This window comes from Sturnira hondurensis, unplaced genomic scaffold (genome assembly GCF_014824575.4).
Source record: "Sturnira hondurensis isolate 20B ecotype Veracruz unplaced genomic scaffold, ASM1482457v3 Scaffold0003681, whole genome shotgun sequence".
Classification (NCBI taxonomy): Eukaryota; Metazoa; Chordata; class Mammalia; order Chiroptera; family Phyllostomidae; genus Sturnira; species Sturnira hondurensis.
In genome coordinates, this window is record NW_028076312.1 from 2,370,597 (window position 1) to 2,397,443 (window position 26,847).

The window sequence follows — 26,847 nt, forward strand, 5'->3', positions numbered from 1 at the left end:
TGACTGGAATGAAACTGGCCACCCTTTGGTTCGAAGGCTGGCACTCAGTCCACTGAGTGGCACCAATCAGGGCTGACATTCAGGTGTTGTTCCTGAAGCAGGTATTTTACGAGCTATGTTTCAACTGTAGTGTGCCATAAGAATCCTCTTAAAGGAGCAGGAATGTTTCCTTTGAGGAGATACAGTCGAAGAATGAAAGTGTGCATGTGACGTTTCCTCTCCTGCAGGTGGACGTTGCCATAAGTCCTGCACTGGCCGATGCTGGGGACCCACAGAAAATCATTGCCAGACGTGTGAGTACTCAACTAGTAGAAAGCATAGGCTTGAAATGGTTAACTAATTTTAATAACTGGTGATTTTCAGACCTCTGGTGATCATAAACATGAAAATGAGTTTTGCTTCTTTGTGGTAAATTTGTTTGTATCTAAGTAAACTGCCTAATTCTGTTCCTTTCAAATAAAACATATATAATTCTTCCTTATATTTCTTTGTCATTTCGAGGTTAATGTTACCAGCCACAAAGATGTGGTGATAATAACTCTGACTTCAGAGACTTTATGTACATCAGAGGAAATAGGGAATCTGAATGTGCATGAAGTAATAATAATAACTTAATTTCAGGTTAACTGAATATCTCAGTGCTTTTCCAAATAGTTACATCAGCATTCATTCATGAGAAAAATAAATAAAATGAAATGACACTGTGTATTTATTTTATTCTGTGTAGGCACAATGTTACAACATATGTGAATTATGAGTATAGATTCACTATAAAATAACAATGTATCTTGCCCTTAATACATACTGTTTCTTGTATTAATCATTAGTTCAAGTATGCATGAGCTATTTATCACCACTAAGACATTAAAAATCAAAGGTACCTAATAAAATACAGATTTCTATTTTTTCAGCATTCTTAAAGTCATATGATACTTAGATCAGCACTGAACATTCAGTAATCTTAAGGCTAAATGGTTTATTTAAAAAGAAAAAACCAAAATCTTCTACATAAATGTTCGACATAAAGTCTTTCTTTCTGCAAAGGTTGAAATTATGTATAGAAGACAATGCAGACACTATTTCAAATGCATAAAAGACATATAGAAAATATACTAAAATTTGAACATACAAATGTTAGATATAATGGAAATTTGTAATACTGTTAGATGAAAATTTAGATGTCTAATTTGTCTCAGTGTATGATGTTTGTTAAATTGTCTCAACATAAAATACAAAACTAATTGCCAAAAGGTGTAAGAAAATATATTGCTTCAAAGGTAAAGAATTTCTTTAATTTGATTTTGAATTCATAGGCATTCTCATGTTTAATATTCATGAAATAGGAAAGAGTATAAAGTAAAAGGTTTCTTCCTACTCAGGTCCCACCCCTGTCTGTCAGCCACCCACAGAAAACAACCAGTATGGCTACTTTTGCATGCTCTTCCAGAGAGAGTCTGTGCCTGTGGTAGAAAGGATGTGTCTGCCCCTGCCCATTTTCACTCAAATGTTAGCCTGCTTTTCATGCCAACATGCACACGTGCTTGCACTTATTTGTAGTATTAATTCCTAGAAGTGGTAACCACAGGGTCAAGGACAAGCATGAGAAATTTGACAAAGCTCACCACCAACATGGAGCCCTTACTCTCTATCAGGGTTCAGTAATTTCCTCCACCAGGAGCAGTGTGTGGGAGAGCTTGCTTCCCTATTCCCTGGACAGAGCAGTGAATAATATTATCAAACTCTGGGGTTTGACAAAAAGTTAGAAGAAATATAGTATCTCAGTGTAGACTTAAATTAACTTATTTCATAGAGACACTGTTTTAGGGCAGCAGGGTTTTGACAAGAATTTTAAGCAGGATTGTAAAGGAAGATTAGATTCCTGTTTGGAATATGTATACGCACTGTCACAATTACAGACACTGTTTTAATAGCATCCCACCAAAGCACAGCAGAGTCTCACTGCGCTTTCACCAAACAAAGAATAGCTATTCCAACAAAATGCTGATAGTACTGAAGGTTAAGAAATCCTGTAATGAGAGTAAATGATGACCTAGGCTAGGACAATCAGATTCTCTCGAACTTGAGAATCCCAAACTTGGGATGCCGACTTCAGAGAAATTGAACTTGGGATCCCGAGATGCTGGTAAAACTACCTTAGAAACTTAAACTTGAAGAGATAGTTAACCTAGTAGAAGTTTCCATTTTGAATTATTGTGTTAATGAGAAGCGGGATTGGTCGGTCCTCAGTAACATAGAAGAATAAATCAGCCATACAGAGGCTAATGGAAAAGAGAGAGACAGATAGACAGAGAGAGAGAGAGAGAGAGAGAGAGAAAGAAAGTTTTTGACAGTTTTTACATCCTAGGTCTCTGGGCTTCATGAGGTTCAGCTGCACTCTGTCCTTGGTGCCTTGAGAAACAGAGTGTTTGTCTAGAAAGGAGTTTAAAAAGAGTTTTGTTTCTCCTCATGAAGTGGGGATGAGAGGGGGTCTTGACTAAGAAAATCATCACACCATAGCTTATGTATCAGATCATCAGCCAAGATGTCATTTAATTCACCTAATTTTCATCATAAAAATTAAGCTTATTATACTAATGTAAAATTGGGTTAATGGTCACTGTGTTGACTCCACAGAATCTATCAAATTGAAATTCAATAAACATTTACATGCATTTGATATGTGCATGTCCAAATTTTAGAATAGTATTCAATTGCATAGATCTGAATAGTTTAAGAAACATTTTCATTTTCAAATTTATTTTCATAATATTCTTGTGAATCAAAGAACACAGTTATCATTAACCTCTTTTATACAATTAGGGAGATACAAGCTGAGGAAATGACTCAGGAGGTTGCTAAATTTACACAGCTCATGCCTGGGACTCCAACCCAACTGTCCTAAGTCTAAAGATGATACCCTCCCCTGTATACCATATGGCATAAGAGAACTGAATGGGCGAGGGCACTGAATTTGAACTCAGCTGGATAGAACAAATCCTAGTTGTTTCTATGTCCTGGCATCAGAAAGTGGCAATCTTTTAAAATTCTGGTTACCATGTATATAAAATAGAAATAATTATACTTACCTCAGAAGCTTCCTCTATTGGAAACAAATTCAATGCATTAATGTAGTTGAAATGTTTAAATCTTTTCAGCATACACTATGGACCTAGTACAGAAGAGCTAATATTATAAGAAACCAAAGGAGTTGCTGTTAGAAAATATAGTCCTTCTTAAATCCAAACAAATGGGCATGGAGGCAAAACTCCTATAGCCCAGTTCCACCTTGTAAAGGTTAATGACCATAAATGGCTGGAGAAACAAACAAAAGGCAAAAGCCCAGGTGAAGTGGAGGCTGGCGCCCTTGACATTCATTCCAGTTCTCCCTCTCCTCCTTGGAGCTACTTGAAAGGTACATCGCTTATCCATATTTAAAGAACTCAGCATCCTGAGGCAAAATGTATTTTGCAACTACTCGAAATTTTATGTACTTATTGTTGTGGCCTGAAGTTTGGAAACATGATCATAATTTTTTGAGAATTATATCGTGAGAGATTCCGTAGAGATATTAGACCTCCAGAGATACTATAGAGATAAGAGGTCTATCTGAAAAAAAGTCCAGTCATTCTTTATACAACAAGAATTGTTTGAGGCACATTTCTGTAACCTGGCAGTCAAGGGGAGTGGACTGGAATGCACACGTGTGAACAGTGATGACTTCACTGCACCAGTCAGTAGGGGTGGTAGACGCCCTTGAGCGAGCATGTGTACCACGTGGCTGCCGCATTCTAAATGACTGAGCAAGTAGAGCCATGAATTCAAGTTTTGCTTTAAATTTGAACATGCCTCCATGGAAACTATGCAGATGATTCACTTTCTGGACAATGCCATGAATGCAGTGCAAAAAAGGACAAACACCATATGATCTCACCTTTAACAGGAAGCTAAACAACAAAACAAACAAGCAAGCAAAATATAACCAAAGACACTGAAATAGAGAACAGGGGGACAGTGACCAGAGGGGAGAGGGGAGGGAATTTCAGGGAAAATAGGGGAGGGATTTAGAGGAACCTATATAAAGGACACATGGACAACAACTGAGAAGGGTGGAAATGGGAGGGAGGGGGGAGCATGGGAGTGGGATAGGATGGGAGTAATAGACAGAAAACTGTACTTGAAAAATAATTAAATAAATTTAAAATTCTTGAAAAAAAAAGAAGTGTGACACAAATGCCTCAAAGGCGGTTGAGAATTGGTTTAAAGTGACCCCCATTCTGGAAGGTTAGCAAAAAGCACAACACCTGAGAATGTTGAATGTGTACAGGCTGCAATCAAGAAAGACCAGCAACTGACAGTGTGAGAACCAGAAGCTGATCTGGGGATTCCAAAAACTAGTGTCCCAGATTTTGACACAGGATCTCGGCATGAAATGTGTTGGGGCAAAATTTCTTCCAGGGCTTCTACTACCAGAGCAGAAGGAACATCGTGCTGCAGTTGCTGATGACTTGATTCAAATCACTACTGATGAACCAGAATTCCTCAAGAAGGTCATAATCAGAGATGAACGGTGGGACTATGCCTGTGATCTGGAAATGAAGGCCCAGTCATCCCAATGGAAGTCACCTGGTTCTTGAAACCCAAAGAAGGCACAGCAAAGTCACAGCAAGATCAAGACCAAACATTAGAGAAGGTGTTGTCCATCATGAGTATGACCCCAGGCCAAACAATTAATAAGGAGTACTATCTCAAATTTCTTCATTGGCTGAGGGACACAATACAAAGAAAATAGCTAGAGCTGTAGGGCAACTAGTGATTGGCAGTTTCATGAACAACGAGCCAGCTCATGCATCACATCTCATTCAGAGCTTTTTGGTGAAACGTCAAATTATCCAGGTGAATCAGCTCCCTTGCAGCTCAGATTTGGTGCCCTGAAACTTCTTGCTTTTCCCAAAACTAAAATGACCTTTGAAAGGGAAGAGATTTTAGACCATTGATGGGATTCAGGAAAACACAACAGAGCAGCTGATGGTGACTAGGAGAACTGTGTGAGGTTCCAAAGTGCCTACTTTGAAGGGGACACAGCCATCATCGTCCTATGTACAATAGGACCTTGCTGTGCCTTCTTGTATCTTCTTGAATAAATGTATCTATTTTTCATATTACATGGCTGGAAACCTTCTGAACAGACCTCATATAGCATACATGATGAAAAAATGTAATGTATACTTTTTCAGGCTACTTTTAGATTTCTGATGGTCCCTTTGTTAGTTAAAATATATTATCCTCATGTCTGCTTCAAGTGAACTTATCTCTGAATCTTGATGGAATGTTTTAAAAATTGGAAAACATACATTGTGCAAGTTTTTAAAAATACTGTGCTCTGGTTGACTGCCCACACAAGAGTACATTTTAATATTTTAAAGACAGTCTCATATTCTTTACAAATGATTTCTCTCCTTATGACTGAAACAAATTCACCTTAGTGAGGGCTTCTCTCGGGGAATTCAATTTCATGATTTGCCAAGTGTTTCCTTATTTTTTATGGATAATTTTTCTTTGAGACTCTCCATCCATTAGGGAAGAAAAGTAGAGGTATTTAAAAGCACCACAGCTCAGCTAAGGAAACTGATGTTAAGAATAGTTTCCATTCAGCACATGTTATCAATGCTGACACCTTCAACGGGTGCCTCCTCCTAAAACAGCAAATATGCCAGGAGTTATCCTGAGTAACACTAAATGATGGTGACAAGTAGGAGTAAAGAGAAATGATTCAGGCTCTGGCAGAACTAACCCATGATAATGACTGACTTGTAAGGGTGAAATGAAGCAAAGAGTGGGGATCAGAGGGAGACATCTCTGAGCAGAGATGTGGGGAAAACAAAACCTCTGGTAATGATGGTAAACTTAAAGGGAGGTCTGCAAAGGGGAGGGGGGGAGTTTGCTTTTATTTTATTTTATTTTTCAATTAAAGTTTAAATTCAATGTTATTTTGTATTAGTGTCAGGAATGCAACCTAGTGGTTAGACAACCAGATACCTCACAGGGTGCCCTCCCTAACATCTCAAGTACCCACCCAGCACTGAACATAACCACTGTAATAGCCTATATTCCCCATGATGTACCCTGCATCCTCATGATTATTTTGTGACTACAAATTTATACTTTTTAATCCCTTCACCCTTTTCACCCATTCCCCAATACCTCTCCTCTCCAAGAACCATCGGTCTGTTTTCTGTGTCTATGAGTCTATTTTTACTTTGTTTCTTTCTTTTGCTCTTTAGATTTCATATATAAGTAAAATCGTATGGATGGACCTACAGGCTATTATGCCAAGTGAAATAGATAGAGAAAGAGGCAGAAGTTTTCAAAAGAAGAAATTAGTATCTTATATTTTTCTTAATAGATTTAGTGAAATAGAAGGAGACTAAATAAATTAACAGTTTAATTAATAGACAACAACTTATTCTGCATACCTATAGAAATTTCAGGAAAACTTTATAAATTTTTTGTTAAATTTAGGAACATTTTGAAACTTATTTTATGTACTGGTTTGTGTGCTGCATTTAGCTTTGATTGCGTGTTTAATAACTTAAGTGTATTGTTCTCCTCTAGCTTTTAATAATGCTCAGGCTATAAACTGCAGAACCAGCATCTATTTGTAAATGTTCCTCTAAAATATAAATTGCATTTCTAAGCAAGCTCCTAAAGCAAAACCTTTAGACGACCTAAAGAATCTTATAAATACTAAAGTATGTTATACTTCTAGAATCTACCCAGGTGTTCCATTCTTACTGTTTTACCTCGTGACTCTAATTTTCTAGTGACTTGAATTCATTCTCCTTACATTCCTTTTGATGTCACAGCATCGTGACCCTACAAACCTTACAGGAATATTTCTCACATAGTTGCAACTGGTCAACCAAGGCCTTACAAATGGACACTGAGGGCCGCATTACCTGTGGAGCAGTGCTTCAAACTTGAAAGCATTTTTAAGCTCAAAGAGTGGCCGTGTTGTTCCACAAGACAGCTTAACCTTAGATACACTGACTCAGTAGATTAATGTAGTCACGTCGGAGGAGACAAACTTATCTGCTATGTAAAGTCTGAAGCTTAGAGAATATTATTTAGCAGGCTTGCTGGTAAGAATGACAGCTCTCTCTAATCACGAGAACTGAGTCCTAAGGTCTGAGTTCCATAGGTTGAGGTATGAGAGAGACTAAGCTTTAAGAAATAAATAATAATGATTAAAGGAAGAAAGTTATCTCTGTCTCTGCAAGATATATGAAGCACCCTTATCTCATTGAAATTGGGTATCGCACGTCCCTTGTTATCTCTGAGTGCAGTATCAGGCCAGCTCTCTCCAGTGGCCTATTAATAGGCAGGGTGGATGTTTCATTTTATACATTCATTTTGTCCCCCTAGACCTGGTGTCATCTCAGACTTTTTTTTTTAAGGACATAGCAAAAAATCAGAGTTTGATTGCTCTAATCTTTGCATACATTTGCATTAAAGTAGTTACAGTTGTCTTCAACTGTTGGTTAACTAACTAACATATTCCCAACTGATTACCACTTGATATACTCTTCAGTCTTCTAACTTGCTTTACATATGACATTTTTTGCTTAGAAACTAATTAAAAAGTGTAAGTGCACAGCTATACTCTGACCATTGAAATGTCTATGAAAGTGATTAGAGTTAACTATATTCTTTTAACCAAAAGGAAACTTATGGAGGAATTCACCCCTTCCTTCTTGAGTATTGTTTCTAGCAAGATTATCTTAAAATCCCTTTTTTAAATTAAAAATAGAGCAGCATTAACCTTAACACAAGCGGTGTATTCATTCTGTTGCAGATGTTGTGAATGCAGCAATTTACTGTATTGTCACAGTGAAAACATGTTTGAAATCACACTTTATATTATTTGTTGTATCTACACTGCCATTATAGAACTCGCTAGGGAAATTTATAAATTATATGGCATTTTCCTCAGTATTTTTTATACTTCTGCACAAATAAAATTACTTTCAGTAGTTGTAATATATTAAAACTTTTAGTTTAATAACGGGGTAAAAAATAACTAACAACCAAAACATTTTGGTGCCTGGCTTATGGATTCTATTTACTACGAGGGCAGCTTAACTCTAGAAGTGATCTGGAAATTCTTTACTTCTTTGAAGAGAATATTAAAATCTAACAAGGAATTATATATTTTGGTTTCCCAAATTTTCAGCAAGGAAAAAGTGTAGCAACTCAAGATCAAAGTATACTATTTACCATGAAATTTCCAAAAGTTTCCTGAAGTACTAAAACCCAAACAAGAAAGTACAAGTATAATAATGAACTAACTATACTCACATACAATAAATATGCATAAAATTTGTCTAAAGTGTAATTACATTCACAGTCTTCGTGGAACAAATATTGTTTAAAAAGAAGGTGTCAACATGGTAAATATCCTATCATAGCAGAGCAAAGCCCAGTGGGAGCTAATGGGGAAACAAGAAAGAGCTGAGCCAGCAGGCTCGATCAATCAGAATAACAGCGAGCCTTTATTAAAACCAACATCTTTAATTAAAATTCTTGTATTTTACTAATAACTTTGCATGTCCATCAGCCTTCTTATTGATTTCAGTTATTTCCTATTTTCTCTTTTTGGGTTTGTAGTTTCTGGAGATATTGTAAAATTAATGGAAACACTACAATAAACTGATTACTTGCATACATTTGTAAAATTATGCCTATCTAAAACATTTCTAAAGGAGATTCAATAATGTACTTGTGGAAAATAAGAAAAAACCTTTTTTTAAACACGCTGCTTGATATCGCTGTAAGTTGATACTACTTGTTGTAATTTGATGAACTTTCTTGCAGATGTAAAGAACAGTATGTTTCTCATTTTAACTATAAGATATATAGTTATTTGAAATGCTCTATAAAATACAGTTTAATGTCATTCAAGAGACATTGCTTAGTGCCATGCTGAAGGTTCAAAGGGCCTAAAGGAAATGTGTAAAGTTGTGCCTGTTCTCTGGAAATGCTAACGGTATGAGACAAGGGTGAGGAATTCTTGAAAAGGTCAAAAGAATACTGAAGTGGGGGCATTAGGAGTCTAGAGATGCAGTTCTAGCTCTAAACTCACTTAATTTCAAAGACCTGTTTCCTCAAGTTCTCTTATCAACACAATCAAAGTAGTGAGGTAGATGCATGCTATTTGTTCTTGCTTCCTCGCACGGTTAGCATATTTGCCCGTGTGTGAATTAGCTGCAGATAATATAGGCATAGGTGTAGATGAGGTTTGGGGACTGTTTTATGTCCCTTTCAGCCTGTGGGTAGCGACGCTCTCACTGGGAGTGGCTGAGGCCCCCACCTCGGCCTGCACTCCTTATGGCCAGCCCCCACAGATATTCTCTGGACCAGAGCCAATATCGTGGCCGGCCTGGCCTTGTGGTTCTTGTTATGATTGCAAGACACACCTCAGCAACAACCATCAGGAAACGCTGATAAAGACAAAGTTTACTACTCACAGGTCCTGGAGGGTGGGATGCCTGGAGTTTCACAGGTTCACCCTTTACTGGTGAGTTGAAAGGATAAGGGCAAGGGAGTAGTGAGTGGAAATTGAAAAGTGGGGTTATTAAATGGCCAGTCACCTCAGTTACCCACGGCTTTGTAAAAAGAGAACTTTAAGGATGGGGATGGCCTGGTTTCTCACTTAGGTCTTTGAATAGAAGTGTGTTATGTAGCTGACCATATGTTTCTTTTGATGGCTGTCTTTGAAATTAAATGACGTGGCGAGCTTTATCAAAAGTTTAATATCAGGCACTTCTACTACAGAAATGCAGACAGGGGTGTTTGGTTGAAAGAGAATCGTATGTAATTGGCAGGATTAGAGAGTGAATACAGCACATTTGAAGGATTATTGAGAGGACATTGAACGGAATAGTCAGAAATATCTGGGATTGTTTTATGAGAAGAAAAGTCATGCTTTAAAAAGCATTCTTTTTTATGTGCTTGAAGTGTTTGTGGTGTAACTCTTTAGGTGGCCCCACTTTAAAATTCTTTATTATTACTGAGATCATGGCCTTGAATTTGGGCCCAGATGAATCTCATTGTTCTCCTCTGTAGCATCTATAGGTTAGGAATTCAGTCAGATATGAGCTTTGATAAAGTTCTAAATATAAAATCATCTCATTTCTGAGGTGTTTGCCATAAATTTGAAGTGTGTTTGAGTAACATCTTAGTTCTCATTACTCATTACTCATCACTCATAATAATGCCGTTACATGAAATGACTCCGGAACATTATTTTCCGAGAGTGTGAAGCAGAGATGTGTGGATCAGCTTAGTTATTCAATATTGCATTTAAACTAGCTTGTAAACTATCTTTCTCCCACCCCGCTTCATGTGGTCTTCAAATTGAGACACCTATTGTTTGTGATTCTTAATGTAAACACGTTAATGAAGATATATAGGAGTCAGTAAGTTAATTTAAAACCCTACTTTACAATAATTTGTGTGACCCAAGATAAACTAGTTAAATATTTTTTAAATGTTAACTTTTTCATCTGTAACAGCAGACTAATTAATTTGTTCTGCCAAGTGTATAGGTTATTTAATATTGTAGATTTTTCTAATCCACATAACTCAAATATGTAGATTTTTTTAATTTATTAAAAATTTTTATTTATTTATCTTTAGAGGGGAAGGGAAGGAGAGAAGTATCAATGTATAGTTGCCTCTTGTGAGTCCCCTGCGGGGAACTGGCCTGCAACCCAGGCATGTGCCCTGACTGGGAATCGAACCGCAATCGTGTGGTTCGCAGGCCCGCGCTCAATCCACTGAGCTACACCAGCCAGGGCTCAAATATATAGATTTAAATATAATAATGTATGCCCATCAATGAACACCCATGCCCCAACCCATACTTTTCCATAAAGTGATTGCTACATGGTAACAAGATTGGGTACATGTGTGTGTTCATGTGTATACTTATTTACATAAGCATACATAAGTACAGAGATTTTGTTTTATAAAATTATTACACTATGTTTTGTCACCTACTTTATTCCATTGCACATTATATTTTAAAAATCCTTTCATTTTACATAGACACCAACTTTATTCTTTATTTAAAAACTGCTCCTGGAGTGTTCCAAGTTATGGATCCACTATAATTTACTTAGCCAACACTTTATTAATGGACAGTTAGGTTGAATTGTATTAGTCTTAATTACAAGCAATAAACATTTTTAATACATATTTCTATATGTGTGCCCATTTTTCTGTAAGTCAGATTTATAGAAATAGAAGTGTTAGGTCAATGTGAATTTACATACACAAATTTGACAGAGACAAATTACTGTTCAAAAATCTTGTATCATTTTGACACACGTCATAGTTTGCCCAATGTTTTACATGTATCTAAAATAGACATTATTTTTTGTTTAAGTATTATATGCACAATGACCATATTTCCTTGTTTTAATTCATAGTTCTTAGAGTATAGCTGAGGCTCAATATCTTTTTTAACATAATTATTAATCATGTCTAAATATTTTCTTAAATGGTAATTAATATTCTTTGCTCAATTTTTCTACTGCATTTTGCTATTTAAGATTTCTTTACACATAATCTATGTGAATTCTTGTATATTATAAATGTTACAAATATTTAAAATGTCACAACAAGATAGCAGTGTGGAATCCTCAATGTGCTGTACAAACCATTAAGGTAGTTTCTAACTTATTACAGGTTAGGGTCTGCTTCTTCTAAAGAAGAGTGGACTGTATGGCAATATTGTGGCATTTACCTACCTCTATTTCTATCTTTATCACGTATTAGTATATAGGAGTGGGCAAAAGTAAGTTTACAGGTGTGAGTTTGTGAAACACAGAGTTTCTTCCTGTATCATATCTATTAGTTATTGTATTGTTTTCCAAACAACTATAAACATACTTCTCCCTACAAAAAAAAATATATATATATATATATATGAAATCTTTTTCTTCTCTCTCTCTCTCTATATATATAATATATATATAAAGATGGAATAATGTATCTATTCATTTCTGTTTCTGTGTATGTATGTTGTTGCTTTATATAATTGTGCTAGTAAATATTAATAATGCACATTATATTTGAAACACTCTGATATTTCCTCATCATAGGTTGTTTGTATGCTTGCTTATATGTGTCTATTCTCAAGGATTTATCCTGCCTTCAAAGTGGCAGGTACTGTGCTGGAGTTTAAAGATAAAAATGAATACAAAGGGTTTGTGACTTCAAGATTTTGTATACATGAGATAGTCACAGAAGTACCCAATTACAACATAATGGAGTAGGTGCTGTGATGAACTTCTGTGTGACATGAAGTGACATCACCCAAAAGGCAGTGGGAGGCAGATGCAGGGTAAGGGGCTCTTGCTAAGGGACTTGCTGAAGTGTCAGCAAAGGAGATTTTATTTAGCTGACCCTTAAAGAATACAGACAGAAGACAGGCAGAGATCAGGGCCATACCAGGCCATATAAACAACCAGGGTAAGAGGGATGAAATTTAAGAGACAGGCAAAAGAATTTTTAATAAGGCTTGGTATCAAACTGACTTGGCTATGAAATAAAAGAAAGGAGAAATTTGGGATAAATTCTAAGGGTTACATTGGAGCAATCAAATTGATGATGCAGATAGTCCCAGAGACAGGAAATACAAGCAGAGTAGTGTTGCGGTTGAATTGAAGACAGAAATAACAGAGCTTAGAATGCTCTTAATGAGTCTTAGATAGCCCTCATTCTTCCAAGTATAACTGATCAATAAATAATCAGTTACTAATAAGAAACTAAGGTGAGAAAGTTTGAGGTATCCTAAAAAAGGGTTGATGGTAGAAATTTGAAATATGTAAGAAAGTATGTGGTATAGATGACCCTTACAAATGCTTAGCTCTCTAAATGTAATGAAATGCATGAGGAAAAGGGATAATTAATTTTTTTTATTTTTTAAATATGAGAGTCTTGAGTATTGGTTCTAAAGTAATGTTCCGTAAAGAAAGAGGCTGATTTACAATATTAAAACTTAGAACTTGAACATTAGGGGTAATCTAGAGCTCAGGAAAAATATAAAAGAAGAAAAAGAACATTCCTTTATCAGAGACAGAAACAAAGTGAATGAGTTTGGATTTTGATGGAAAAAAAAGCACTTGATATCAGAAATAAGCACAATAATTTACCTGAGCATAACTAACTTTCAGTTTTCTAGTGCTAATAAATGTAGCGCTTCTCCTTGCATGTCAGCATCAAATTGTATTTTCATTCCCAAATCGATGACACAGGGGCTGCTGTGATGCTAAGAAACTATAAATTGCTTGGAAAACTCTGAAAGTGTTATGAGATCTCCTAGAGATGTATGGACATTATTTTGGATTTGTTCATAGGCAAGCCAGTTTATTTTCATTTTAGTTTCATCATCAGTAAATTCAGAAATTTAGACTAGATAGCATGCTTTAGTTCAACATATTTATTCATTGCTTACCTGATGTGAAGGTTCAGTATTTTCTACATTAATATTTTGTGATTATTTCCATCAATGAGTGAAAGAGATTCCATAATAAGTAAGAGAAATTATCTTTATTCCCACCTATTATATTTTGGATAGGGAACTAGGAGAAGTGAAAGAGGTAGGGTGTGTGTATACGTGTGTGTGTGTGTTTCTATCAAGTCTGGATGTATAGCTCTGTGGTTTACTGTAATGTGAGGTGATTTTGAAAAGTTGAATGCAATGTTTCCTCATTTCTTGGCTTGTGACAGATTCATGATGTGATAATTCCATTTTTTGTAACACTTTATGTCTAACATATCACTTATTTGTGTACTTTAAGGTATAACCTTCAATTCTAAGGTAAGAAAATATTTCACAAAATACTCTTTATTATTTCCTCATTCATACTCATATATTTCTTTTATTATCTTGAATCATATATATATACCCTATGAGGTATATGTAAAAAATTATATTCACTTTCAAGGATATTTTATACTTAATATAAGAGGACAATTTTTTTTTGAATCCTGACCCACAAATGTTGATGATGTTAACAGATTATTTATAAGGGAGATTTTCTCTGGTGACCCAGAGTGTAGTTTAAAATCTGCTTTATGATTGCTCAATGAATCAGTGACATATCTTTAAATATAGATTAAACAAAACTTCATTAAATAAGTGAATAAAATAGCTGATGATGAATAGATTAGACAACACTCCTTTCCTATGTGATACAGCTAACACTGTTATTAGGTCATAGCCCATAGGTCATGAGGGATCTGTCCGGGATAGGTGTCAATTGTCATTAGTAGCTGCCAAATTCTGGGCATACTTTTATTAATTTACTTTGAATGTCAGTTTCAGTAATGGCTTTGCAGGTGTTTGCCACATTTCTTCAGTTGAATGTAGCAGTTATTGCTCTTGAGATCATACTACTGTTACCTGTAGACATGTATACTTCATGGTATGCCCTAGCCAGTCTCTCTGGAGTAGCTTTCACCACACTAATTAGGAATAAGGAATAATAGATAATTGGTTACATTTTCTCTGGTGATGTGGAAATGGGTATGACTGTAGTACTTTGGAAGGCTCGAATACTTTTTCATAATTCTTTGCTAAGTTTATTAAAAAATAAGTATCTTATTTGACAGCTTAGTTTCAATGTGTTAGACCTCATGTTGCTGGTTAAAATGATCAATAAATCTTTAGAGTAAAAAAATTCCTTCCTTATCCAAATCAGGATAGACCTTATATATCCTTAGACCTCATTGTGTCTGGCAACAATTACTGGTTTAATTTGTCTGTGATCTAGTGTGAGAGAAGAATTGGCCATGCAGATTAAGAGCCATTTCCATCCCTGCTTTCCCATCTAAACAAATGTTTTACCCTTCATGGGCTGTCCTCTTGTAAATAAAAAGAGTCTTAGAACAAAGATTTTGAAGTGTTGGTTTATAAAGGCTACTTCTGAAAATCTTGGACTCCCCAAAATGAATTTTCTGGGCCCCTCCCCAGACTTATTGGGTCAGAATGCAGGAAGAGGTTCATGCATCTTTGCTTTAAATCTTTGTAGATGATTCTTAGAGTCTGTCTCACACTGAACACACACGTTTCCAAATGTTCTCCTTTGGAAGAATTAAGTAGCAGTGTACAGTTTGGCATCAGTTTCACTGAACCTGATTTTCTATACATTTCAGTATGTTTCAAAAGTAATGCATGTTCTTGGATGGGCTATGAACTTTATTTGATTCATTTGAAATATATTCTCAGGGTTGTAGCTTTCTAAAAGCCTTTCACACAACCCAAAATGCTTATTATTTTAGCCAAATTCCACCATTCATAAAAATAAATATTAAGCCACAGAACTAGGGGCTACCTCCTCAGTGCATGTCATCAAGCCCCTGTCTATAATTAAGTGGATTTCGAAAGCACACAGAAGAGAGCTCCCTCAATACTGACAAAGAATCAAAAAGGCCATTCAGTATTTCATGACAGTATGTGGATCACACGAATGGTCAGTAGATTCTTCTTCACATCTAACCCAAATCACCTCCACTTTATCCCAAACATTTTTCTTCTTGTGTAACCCTTCAAGTATATAACTAACAATAAAACCATCTCATTGAGATCTTACCTACTTAGTACACATGATGTGTTTCAAGGAATACAGTTCATGGAAATTAAGTCAATAAACAATAATAATATAGGCAGTCTAGAGGTGTGAGCCACTGAATACTAGTTGAAATAGAATGAAAACAAACTAAAATAAATTTGTTTTAAAATGTGCTTAGCAATGAATTGGGGTCTTCCCAGGACACTTTGCATGTAGATGGCTGTTGGGTGAGAGAAGGGAGCAGTTTTCTGAAGGTCTGGTACTTATCTGAAATGTCCGCCTTCTGAATCAGCCAAGTGACATTTCTGTTCCCACTCCCAGCTTTATTCCTCCCAAATCTTCTTACCTGCTTGCACATTAATTTTGTTTGATCTCCCAATTAGTGACAGAGGACTTAACAACACAAACAGGAAATTAAAGCAAAAGGTCAGTTGCTGTGATTAAATTTCAGGGGAGGCATACTCAGTCAATCAATCAAATGGTGTAAATAAACTACAATTTCCCCCATTTTTACCAAATAGAATAAACAATCCTCAACTCTAACTGCATATTGGGATCACTTGGAGAGTTTATTAAAACTGGTAAATCCTGGAACATTGCAGGTAACTTCCCTTTAGTAGGAAGTAGGTCATTCCCAGGTATTGTTTTAAGTCCTCTATATCTTGCTCCTCAAAATGAGGTCTGTGGACCAGAAGGCAGAGACATTATCTGGGAGCTTATTAGAACAGATTAAGTCAAAGTCTTCATTGTCTCAAAATTCCTCATAATAGTTTGAAATCTCCCCTGTTAGATAATCTAACACATAGCCTGTTTCAGGAGCCATGGGTGGAGGAAGTGAAAAGAACCAAAAGGCAGTGTGCCTGTGAGGATACGGTGGGGAAAGGAGGAGGAAGGAGATAGGAGAGAAGAAATGGGGCAGAGCCTAAAAACATGGGAGGAACACATTTATAAAGATGACCTAAATTTTTCCTTATTTATTTTTTACTGAGCAGAGATCTTTTTTGTTTTGTCCCTGTAATGACAGGACTCTGTTTTGCCTCATTTATGAATGTTCAGTATCCTCTTGTAACTCACAGGAAGCACCAAAACATATTTGATTAGTAAATGGCCAAAGTTCTTTAAGTAAAATAAATTTGTTCTAGGGTAGTAACTTTAAGTGTGGTTATTGTTATATTTATAGAAGTAAGCCGTTGTGTTTAGTAGTGAGATGCTGATATAATGAAGCTACTTACAAATACTTTAATTTTTTGAGGTACTAGATATTCTCTCAGCGATATCCCCTTAGTATGGCATATTTGCTTTCTTAAACTTTACACGTTTGATTCTCATGGATATTTTGAGTGAATCCCTTTCCAAATTTCAAGTTTACTTATCCGAATAAAGTAAGTATTTAACTTCCGATGTTTTACTTTTTTATTAAACAATCACAGTTAGTGATGGACCACAAATGAACAAGCTAGTTAATATTTGACCCAAATATTTTAATGCACCCAATGAAGCAATTTAGGAAGGGTACTAAATACAGGGAAAATGCTAATGAAATAATATTCAAGCAAGGATGGAAATTAATATAACCAAAGCAATTATGAGTTAATGTTCCCATGGAGGGTGCGTTACCTCATTGATTTCAGTAACTGTTTTGTGTGTGTGTCTCCATCCTAATAAAATAAAAGTATAGTGTGATCTTTTTAATTATAGAAAGTAATGTTTATTTAATCAACAAATAGTATTAAATAGATTGTACAGAGGGAGTGTTTTCTTTCTAAAAACAAATCTTACCTAACAATATGAAGAAATGTTTCTTAACTACATCACTTCACTGTTTAAAGATTAAGCATATTTTTTTTCTTTTTGCTCATTTACATTATTATCTATCAAGCAAACACTCCCAAAATATGTTTCACACTTACTGAACTTTCTTTTTTTAATTTTTATTTAATTCTTGTTCAAGTACAGTTTTCTGTCTTATATTCCCAGCCCTGCCCCCCTAGTGCTCCCCACCTCTCTCCCATCCCTGCCCCCCACCTTAGTTATTGTCCATGTGTCCTTTATACCTGCTCATTTGAGTCCTTCCCCTTTTTCCCTGTGATTCTCTCCCCTCTCCCCTCTGGACCCTGTCAGCACGTTCTGCATTTCAGTGTCTTTGGTTACATTTTGCTTGCTTGTTTGTTTTGTTGTTTAGATTCCTGTTAACGGTGATATCATATGGTATTTGTCTTTCACTGCCTGCTTATTTCACTCAGCATAATGCTTTCCAGTTCCCTCCATGATGTTGCAAATGGTAGGAGCTCCTTCTTCCTTTCTGCAGCATAGAATACCATCGTGTAAATGTACCACAGTTTTTTGATTCAGTCATTGACCGATGGGCATCTAGGTTGCTTCCAACTCCTGGCTATCATAAATTGTGCTGCTATGAACATCGGGGTGCATAGGTTCTTTTGAATTGGTGCTTCAGGGTTCTTAGGATATACTCCTAACAGTGGAATTGCTGGATCAAAAAGCACGTCCATTTTTAGTTTTCCTAGAAAATTCCATACTGTTTTCCATAGTGGTTGTACCAGTCTGCAATCCCACCAACAGTTAACTAGGGTCCCCTTTTCCCCACAACCTCTCCAACACTTGTTGTTTGTTTCTTTGTTTATGATAGCCAATCTGACTGGTGTAAAGTGGTATCTCATTGTGGTTTTGATTTGTATCTCTCTGATAGCTAGTGATATTGAGCACCTTTTCATGTGTCTCTGGATCCTCTGTATGTCCTCCTTGGCAAAGTGTCTGTTCAAGTCCTTTGCCCATTTTTTAATTGGGTTGCTCGTGTTCTTTGAGTGGAGTCGTGTGGGTTCTTTGTATATTTTGGAGATTAAACCTTTGTCTGAGCTTTCTATTGGAATTAAGGTATGTGAAAACCATGCTGACAAAATGTGCTGTTTTTACTGTTGAATGTATCTTACTTTTTACTTTTAAAATCAATTATAGACTGTTTTTGAAGCAAATCTTATAATTGTCTTTTAATAGCTTAAATAAAAAGTAATTTAAGCTAATGACTTAGAGGGATATTTATTTGCATGTGCTTCCAATGGAATGGTATCTTTAAGATCGAAGTGTCCTGAAAAAATACGAGATACATGTATCTCATGTATAAAAGCCACTGTATAAAAGAAGTAGCTTTCTGAAAAATTTAAAGTGAACATGTATGATTCATTTAAAATATATACTTAAAAGTTTCACAGTATAATAATTATTATAAAACATTATAACATGATTATATATGATTATATAATGATTATATGATAATATAATGATTATTATAACACTGTTAGATTATATTCATTACTTCTTATTTTCATATTTAAATAGTATACTCAGTGAAAGAAATAATCTTAATATGAACATTTCATAAATAATTTTTAAATAATTTTATGGTTAATTACCTTTATAAATATTATCTACTCTAATTTTCTTATTTTGTGGGAAAGATCAAAGTATATAAATAATTAAAACATTTTGTAAATTACCTTTAATCACCATTGACTTAAGAATAGAGATTAATACTTCAATGTACTTAGATTAAAATATGGTGGGACTTGCAGAATATGATTTCTGACTCACCTCATGTTATTTTCCAGCTGAGCAATTCCTGTCCACTAAAAGCAAATTAATAAACTGTCATGTGATAACACATTTCAAACATAGTAATTAGTTGAATTAATATATATGTGTTATTTTAATTAGGAGCTGTTGGTACATTAAAAAAAGCCTTAAATCTGAAAGAGCAATTATATTTAAATATATTATTTACAAAGCACTTACTGAAAATGTTTTCTTTGTATGGTATTATTTACAAATTATGACATCTAAATAAATATACCACTTGGGTAAAATTTAGGAACATTATATAGGTACAATATATGATTATGCAGAGTTAATAAGTGGATATAATAAATTTGGGTATAGTTCATACACATTGTATAAGCAATGTATTTGTATAATGTGTATGAAATATAAATAAAAGCTTCATGGATGCCAGGCAGATATTGGAATACACCAGCAAACAAAAAAGTGTAATAATTGAGTTAAGTATGTTAGATGGCGATCAGTGCTATAGCAAAGATACAGGAAAGGAGAAGGGGAGAGAAGATGAACAGAGGGAGGAAGAATAGCAGGAAGAAAAAGAGTGTGAGTGAAGAAGGGTCCAAGGGTCCATCAGGAATCAGTAGTTTGGAAAGATTCAGTATTAAATAAGGGTAGACTTTATTGAGAAAGTGAGATTTTAACAAAGACTTGGAAAAGGTAAAGGGTCAGGCACAGTTGACTTATTTTGTACAATTTTATTCTGGAATACTTACAAAAGAAATTATTTATTTCAAAATTTAGTGTTATCCAAGATCCAAATACAAAGTATGTTGTTCTTACAAGACAGTACCTAAAATTCTGTTTTTTACATCTTCTGTAAGTTTTCACAAAGAAGTATCATATGACTTTATTTTTACAAAATTGAAAATAAGACAGAGGATGAATCCAAGTACATTTTTAGTGTAAATTTGACTTGATGTTTTTATTGAGAGTATTACATAGGGAGTAATATAATCACATCCAGTGGAAGGGTATAGTTCATATTTAACCATTGTGAATTTTTATTAACGTCATCATCATGTTCTGTTAAAAGGCATCCAAGTGAAAATATGAAATTATGAAATAATCATTGGCATAATTTAAGCAACACTTAAATCTAATGATAGATATTAATAAGAATTATGTTATTTGCATGTTGATATGCTCTATTGCTTGATATTTTAGTGTTTGCCTATCTATATGCATCAGTGCCCTGCCTCTTTAACTCTCTCTCTACATGTTGTCTTCTCCTCTGATAAGGGCGTGAAGCATTAAGTGACAGATATTCACTTTGAGTTGGTTACACATGACTTATTTATTTGGACAGGATACTTATTCATTGTGTATTAAGTGCCAGACACTGTATCAGTCACCAAAGATACAATGCAGATAAGACAATACAGTTCAATAAATTGCACTAATAGTTTATTAAAGGGAACAAACATGAACAAATAAGCACAATGTGTTATGAATATGCAATAATAATGTAACAGTGCTGAGCACCGTTAACAAGGAACTGGTTAAGCACTTTGTGTCTCTATGTTCCATCCCTCTGGACAGGCTAATACTGACTCCACGGTAAAAATTTAAAGTAAAATCCAGAGTGGTTAAAGAACTGACTGTATCACACGGGCAGAGTCTGAATATGAACTGGGGCTTTCAGACCTTATTTATTGCTCTATCACTTCGTTTTCTTGCTTGTTCAGAAGCAAGAATGACAAACTAACTGAGCCTGGAGATGAGTCTAGAAAGGTTTCAGAACAAAAGAAGCATTTCAGATGTTTATTGTTGAGTATTTTTTTAGACAAAGACATGGGAAGGGATTTTAGCATGAAGGAATGTGTTGTGAAAAGACAATGAGATCCACAGTTGCATGTGGTGGAAACAAGAATCACAGGGGTGTTTGTGTTCGGCTGGATGTGAGAAGCACAGCAAGAGGGTGAGGGATGTCAGTACAGCAAGAGACCGGTAGTCAATTGATGAAGGATTTCTATCTGTTGCTAATGAATTATTCCATTAGTATAGGGGTGGCAAGTAAATTTTACACTGTGAAACAGCACTGATTTGTATAGACAGTGGCTTATATTTCAAGCCATTGCCTTTAGAGGAGCAAGAAGGAATAATTTGGATCTGAAGAAACCTATAAAAGGGTATGTAATAATTTAGAGGTAAATTTCTAAACAAAGTTGGAGTAGAGAGGAGAGACATACTGAAGAATTTTATTGTTATTGGTATTTTTGTTGGGTATGAGAAGTGACGTAAGGGGAAAGGAGACAAAGAGATCACATCCCAACTCTTTAGCTTAGCTGTGGGATGGATGTTGCTGCCATTAGTTGAGATACATTTCCTAATTTTAATTTTAAAATTAGGAAAGAGTCTCTGCCTTCCTAGAAGTCATGCATTCACTGGGTGGCTATTGATTAACTAAGATTGTTCTTTGTGTCCTTCTGTTGTGATTTATACTACCAGTGAGATTTATTTAAAGAAGAGAAATACACTTGGTAGAAGTGGAAAAGTGAGTCACATTCCATTTTCTACATTTGCATTGTCTAAATGGGGACTTTTGTAGACAACTAGGAATACATGCTGTAGCTCAATAGAGAATTCAGATCTGGATCTCAAAGTAACCTGCCTATAGGTACTATGCAAAGTAAAGGATGAAGGTTGCATTCAGGCATGAACCCAGAGCCCAAGAAAATGTTCAAGATCAACCAAGACCAATTCTGAAGAATACTAATGTTTATAGTACATTCTTGCTTTAGTATGGAATTTTACTGCAATGAAGAAAGCTTTGAAGAACTAGTCAAAAAGGTGAGGAGAAACAAGGCTGAAATGGAAACACAGAAACCCAAAAGTGATGTGCTACACATGTCCTGTGAGATTTGTGTTTCTAAATACTTAAAAACATCTCTCTAATGAGTAAGATAAGCAGAATTGTTTCTCTCTATACTGTAATTTTGAAGCCCGGATTATAGCATTGTTTTTACAAGTATACTTCAATGTGATTCAGTCAATAGTATTAAAAGATTATAAAGAAAAGTCCAATGGAAGTTTTTGTTGTGTTTCATATGAATGTGTCCCCTTCCTCCCTCACTCCCTTTTATTCTTTTCTTCCTTTCTTCTATACGTCCTTTTTCCCTCCTTCCTTCCTATGAGAATGTTACTCACCCTCACTCTCTGTCTCTCCCACCCTCCCTCCATCCCTCTATTTGATATGAATCATGTAAGATACAATGTGAATCACATAAAGATTTCCTCTTTGCCCTGACTCCTAAAAATCCTAAATTTATTTCTGAAGGCATCTGCCCTAGAACCTAACTGTGCACAGTATGAATTGACTTCTCTGCTGACTTTATCTTTCCCAACCTGCCTAAGCATCTCATTCAGTTATTTCATACTTGATTCTATCTTGCTAAATTGTGTGACTTTTATAAAGCATAACACTATTTGTTGGAACAAGAAGCAATATACAAACTCATTTGTTGGAAAGAATATACAAACTCATCCGTGTGTTAATTTGGAAGGTTTTTGTAGAGTAGTTTTGATCTGTTACAGACTTCATTTGATACACATTTGTTGAATTGGTCACTGAGGGGTCAGTCGTCATTCTAGAGCTCAGCTTTTCTCAGCGTCTCCAAGTCACCTCAGAAGTTTCTCTGGGCGGCTGGCTTTGATCAAGGCTTCCTATCTGTCTTCCTCAGTGACAAGGACGGTGTGTGCAGAACAATGTGATGGCAGGTGCTACGGGCCCTATGTCAGTGACTGTTGCCATCGGGAGTGTGCTGGAGGCTGCTCGGGACCTAAGGACACGGACTGCTTTGTGAGTCTAGGAGTACTTCCTCTTATTTGCCTGTTTTCCCTGCCCTCCTTTTTGACTCGGGTGCATTAAATCTTTAACATCCTACTTAAAAGATCTAATTTAACTGTTTTAAAATTAGGAAAGAGTCTCTGCCTTCCTAGAAGTCATGCATTCACTGGGTGGCTATTGATTAACTAAGATTGTTCTTTGTGTCCTTCTGTTGTGATTTATACTACCAGTGAGATTTATTAGACAATGTGAAGACAATCATGTTGAGCTATCTTTTTAAAAACTAATATTATCTTTCCAAAATTTATAGTGATTACCTGCTTATGTTGTTGCATCATTGATCTTCTGTATAAGGGCACTAGCGTTTTATTTCTTAAATATGAATTTAAGATAATAGCAGATAAATGTACAAATTTAATTATTTTAGTTTATGTTGTTTATAAACTAATATCATTCAAAATTATAAGATTTACAAATGCATGCTTGAAGCAATTTATATGCTAATCTGTGTGATTTTTATTTTAGAAGAGGACATTTTTACTTCCTTAAAATTTACCACTTGTTGGGAACACTTAATTACATTTTGATATCTCCGATAAAGCTCTTTCTGTTCTTTTGAATACATACAAGCAATTCTGTGAGCTATAGTTAATGTAATTTCATACACACGCTGGCTTCATTTTCACTTCAAAACCATAAAATAAGTTATTTTTGTTGTTAAAAATAAAGACAGCAGTTTATTTTTTGTTACCCCTTCTCAACTATCCAAAGAATACATGTATATATTTAGAATAGAGTATTCTTTCAAAGTGACATTTAATTCTGGAAATAAGCAAACTATAAATTATAGCTCTTATGATATAATCATTTAATTCTGGAAATAAGCAAACTATAAACCATAGCTCTTATGATATAATCATTAATTATCTTAATATAACAATAAATTTAACTTCTCTACCATAATCTTACACTGAACAAAAGTATGTATTGCAGAAATGACTAGTGAGGAAGAAGAAAAGGATATTGAAACGTTAACAGTTTAAGGCAGCTGCTCAACAGGTCTTTGCCTGTCTCCAGCCATGGGTTGGAAACTGGATTGGGTAGATGCTAAACGAGCATTGTGTTAATTCCAAAACAGTAACAACAATCAACAGCAACAATCCTCATTACTTTCACCACATGTTTTTCATGGTTCCATTATCATGATAAGCAGAGGGCCAAGCGAACTTCAGAGTTTTCATTTCATTATTTTATGGACTGTTCCTATGATTCCACTTTGCTATTGGTACAGCATGTTCAAGAATGCCAGGTCAAGGCTTTGGCATAAGTTACAGTGTTTTGTTTGTCTGGGAGGTAAATTTGTTTGATTCCTCTGGCTTATGTTCCTTTGTTGCCAAGCAATCTGTGCACGGCATCGCATAAAGTATGTTAGTAAACAATTATGAGGACACATGAAGTTTTATAGCCATAAATTAAAACTCACTGAGTTTTCTGGATTGGTTTTTAATAGATTCTTCCTGGGAAGTGTCATCTTAGGGAATAATGTATCATCAGTGATTCTTGTTCTGACTACGCATCTTGTAGACCATCATCAGTGGATTGTCTTGTTTGTGATATAGTGCTTGCTAAAACAACAATTGATGAAAAAAATGTTTTGAGGAAACAGAGTGAATTAGTGCTTATTAATAACCATACATAAAATCTATGATGACTATAAAATACTACATGAGTTCACGTTAACTTGCCTTCAAAGGCCTAAATTATTCCTGTGAATGTTTCATGTTTTTAATTAATAAGATTAGTTCATCCACTCTTTGTTAATCACAAGTTTTTATGTACTTATACATAGGCTCTAGTTTTACATGACATACCTCACTCTCAGGTAGTAAAGTTGTTTTTAATTCTTCTCAAAAACAGTTGAACAGTTTAACATTGAAGTTTTAATGCAAGTATATGTCAGTTGATATGAATTGTTTTACTTGAATTGATGGCTTTTACTAAATTATCTGGCATTATGAAAGAGATTATGCAGAAAATGGCATCATATTATGCAATGATGGGCTACATAGAGCTTCTTCATGTTATGGGATTGCAGACCCTACATTGACTCTTTAACTAGCCAACTGCCTTTTCTCTGAGTCCAGTTTAAGTGGCCATGATGTATTTTCTCACTATACAGTGAAGACAAATGTCGCTGAAGGCAATGAACTCTCCAAATACCAGCTTTCATGAGAAAAGTCTACCCTTTAGAGTTGGTAATTTAATTATTAGTTATTAGCCATAGACTCTAAGACTCAACATATAACCCTTTGAATAAGTGTGAGCTTAAATAGTGTTTTACTATTAGATAACTTTAATAATTTAAACCAATTTTCAATTTAGAAGTTAGTGGACAGATACTACGCAATTTGAACAACAATAACTACAGATGGTATATTTACTGACATTGTAAAACCAGTTTTGTAAAACTGTAGAAGTCCTAAGCAAATCTGAACTTAAAATTAGGCACTGATGACTATAAAATTATCTGATTTTTTGTTTTTTATGCAATGGACATATACTTAATAAAGGACATAAACTTCCATAAAAACTGCTGCAGTAGTGTTCCTTTAACAATAATATTAAGATTATTGTGAGATGAAATTAATGTCTGCTATGTTGCAGGCCTGCATGAATTTCAATGACAGTGGAGCTTGTGTTACTCAGTGTCCCCAAACTTTCGTCTACAATCCAACGACCTTCCAGTTGGAACATAACTTCAATGCAAAGTACACATATGGAGCATTTTGTGTGAAGAAATGCCCACGTAAGTAACAGGAAAAGAAGAGCCAAGTTAATTATGCCATTGTTTAAAAACAAAAGAGTTTCAGGCCAATTTACTGTAACTCAAAATTGTAATAATATCATGAATTACTCGGGTATGGGAACTATAAAGGGTTTCAGAAACTACTATAAAGGATGTATGGACAAAACCAAAGGGGGAGGGTGGAGGCAAGGGAGGGAGGTGGGTTTGGCTGGGATGGGGGGGAGTGGTGGAAACAAAATGCAGACAACTGTAATTGAACAACAATAAAGTAATTAAAAATAAATAAGTAAATTCAAAAAATTAAAGTGATTGGTCCAAAGTCTCAGCAAAGAAATGGTATGTTTGAGGTTAGAGTGCAGTCTCATTACCTTCTAAACTCATTTTTTCTCTGCACAGCATTGATTTTTGTACAAGATGCTGTTTCTCAAAAGAGTGATTAGTTTTGTGGAGCAAGCTCTGTAATGAAGTATGCTTCTAATACCGATGAATCCTTACCTAAAATTATTTCCGATTACTTATTTGTAAAGAGTATGTAGTATTAGTTTTAAAATCACCTCTAGTAGTAAACAGTAGCACAGTAAATAGGAAGGGCACATGAAGAGTTCCTCACCAAGCTCATAACTCATTCTGGGGATTTAGAGTGACCAGCTAAATTTCATCAAGAATTTACTAAAACAAGTCCCGGTTCTCCCTGGAGTCAGTTTCTTTGCTTAGACTGACCAATGGGCTATTTCTGCCATGTTTTATCCACTGGCAAGGCTGAAATATCACTGCATTTGTTCACTCATTTTAGAGAAGAAGGCTTTATAATCCACACAACACAGAGAGTATGGCTTTCTTGGCTTTGTCCATGTGTTGGCAAGGGAGTATGAGGGACATGGGATTGGAGTAGCTATGGACTCTGACTTTGCCCGCTTACGACCACCTTAGGACCGTGCGATTCTAAATGAACTGTTTAGCTTTTCATTCCCTCCTCTTTGAAGATG

General features: G+C 35.2%; 1 protein-coding gene across 3 annotated transcripts in view; it reads left to right on the forward strand.

Moving 5' to 3' along the window:
- The window catches only part of ERBB4 (erb-b2 receptor tyrosine kinase 4), a 999,063-nt gene that overhangs the window by 687,190 nt on the left and 285,026 nt on the right, over positions 1-26,847 (forward strand). For all 3 annotated transcript variants that reach the window (XM_037042022.1, XM_037042020.1, XM_037042023.1), the window contains exons 5-7: positions 228-293; positions 22,949-23,067; positions 25,720-25,861. In XM_037042022.1, coding sequence (XP_036897917.1) covers positions 228-293; positions 22,949-23,067; positions 25,720-25,861 — 327 coding nt within the window. The remainder of the gene's footprint in view (positions 1-227; positions 294-22,948; positions 23,068-25,719; positions 25,862-26,847) is intronic.